This window comes from Sphaeroforma arctica (genome assembly GCF_001186125.1).
Source record: "Sphaeroforma arctica JP610 unplaced genomic scaffold supercont1.11501, whole genome shotgun sequence".
Lineage (NCBI taxonomy): Eukaryota > Ichthyosporea > Ichthyophonida > Sphaeroforma > Sphaeroforma arctica.
This window is the reverse complement of record NW_014029057.1, coordinates 1-825: the sequence shown is the minus strand read 5'-3', so window position 1 is coordinate 825 and position 825 is coordinate 1. Positions and strand designations below refer to the sequence as shown.

The 825-nt window shown below is 40.8% G+C and overlaps 1 protein-coding gene across 1 annotated transcript; it reads left to right on the top strand.

Moving 5' to 3' along the window:
- Nucleotides 1-376: 376 nt before the first annotated feature.
- SARC_17637 (hypothetical protein) lies at nt 377-550 on the top strand (the record flags this gene model as incomplete). The annotated part of the gene is made up of 1 exon (XM_014288271.1): nt 377-550. A coding segment is annotated over one exon (174 nt), but the record flags the coding sequence as incomplete, so codon positions are not given.
- Between the last annotated feature and the right edge of the window lie 275 nt (nt 551-825).

Here is an 825-nt window from a genome sequence, read left to right as displayed (position 1 = left end):
CCCATTAAAAACTCAAAATATCTGTGGTTCTAAGTTATCTGTGGGTCCAATTTAAAACTCAAGATATCTGTGGGTTTAAGCTATCTGTGTGTCCTATTAAAAACTCAAGATATCTGTGGGTTTAAGCTATCTGTGTGTCCTATTAAAAACTCAAGATATCTGTGGGTCCAATTTAAAACTCAAGATATCTGTGGGTCCAATTTAAAACTCAAGATATCTGTGGGTTTAAGCCATCTGTGTGTCCTATTAAAAACTCAAGATATCTGTGGGTTTAAGCTATCTGTGTGTCCAGTTAAAAACTCAAAAAATCTGTGTCCTATCAAAAACCCTATAACCCTGTGATCCCATTACCCTATAACCCTATAACCCTGTGCAGGAGCCTCCTCGGTTTGAGACCCACTGGGACTTTCTGCTCAAAGAAATGGGCTGGATGGCTGTGGACTTCTATGAGGAGCGCAAGTGGAAACGCGCAGTGGCCAAGCACCTCTCGTCCGCTGTGATGCACCACTTTCTGGCGCGAAGGGCCCGGGATGAGGTGCGAATGTATTAAAACGAAGAGATATACATATATATATATATGTCTTAGATAAGGAATATATATGTATGTATATATGTATGTCTTAAAAAAAGTGTCCTAAAAAAAAGACTACATATGTGTCTTGTTTGTGTGTACGTATATCTGTGATGATCTCTGCTCATGCGTATGTTTGGTGTGTGTGTTGATATACCACAAAGGCAGTTGCCTTGTACTTCTCGTCCGCTGTGTTGCACCACTTTCTTGCGCGAAAGGCCCGGTATGAGGTGTGGATGTCTTATAAAGTAGGG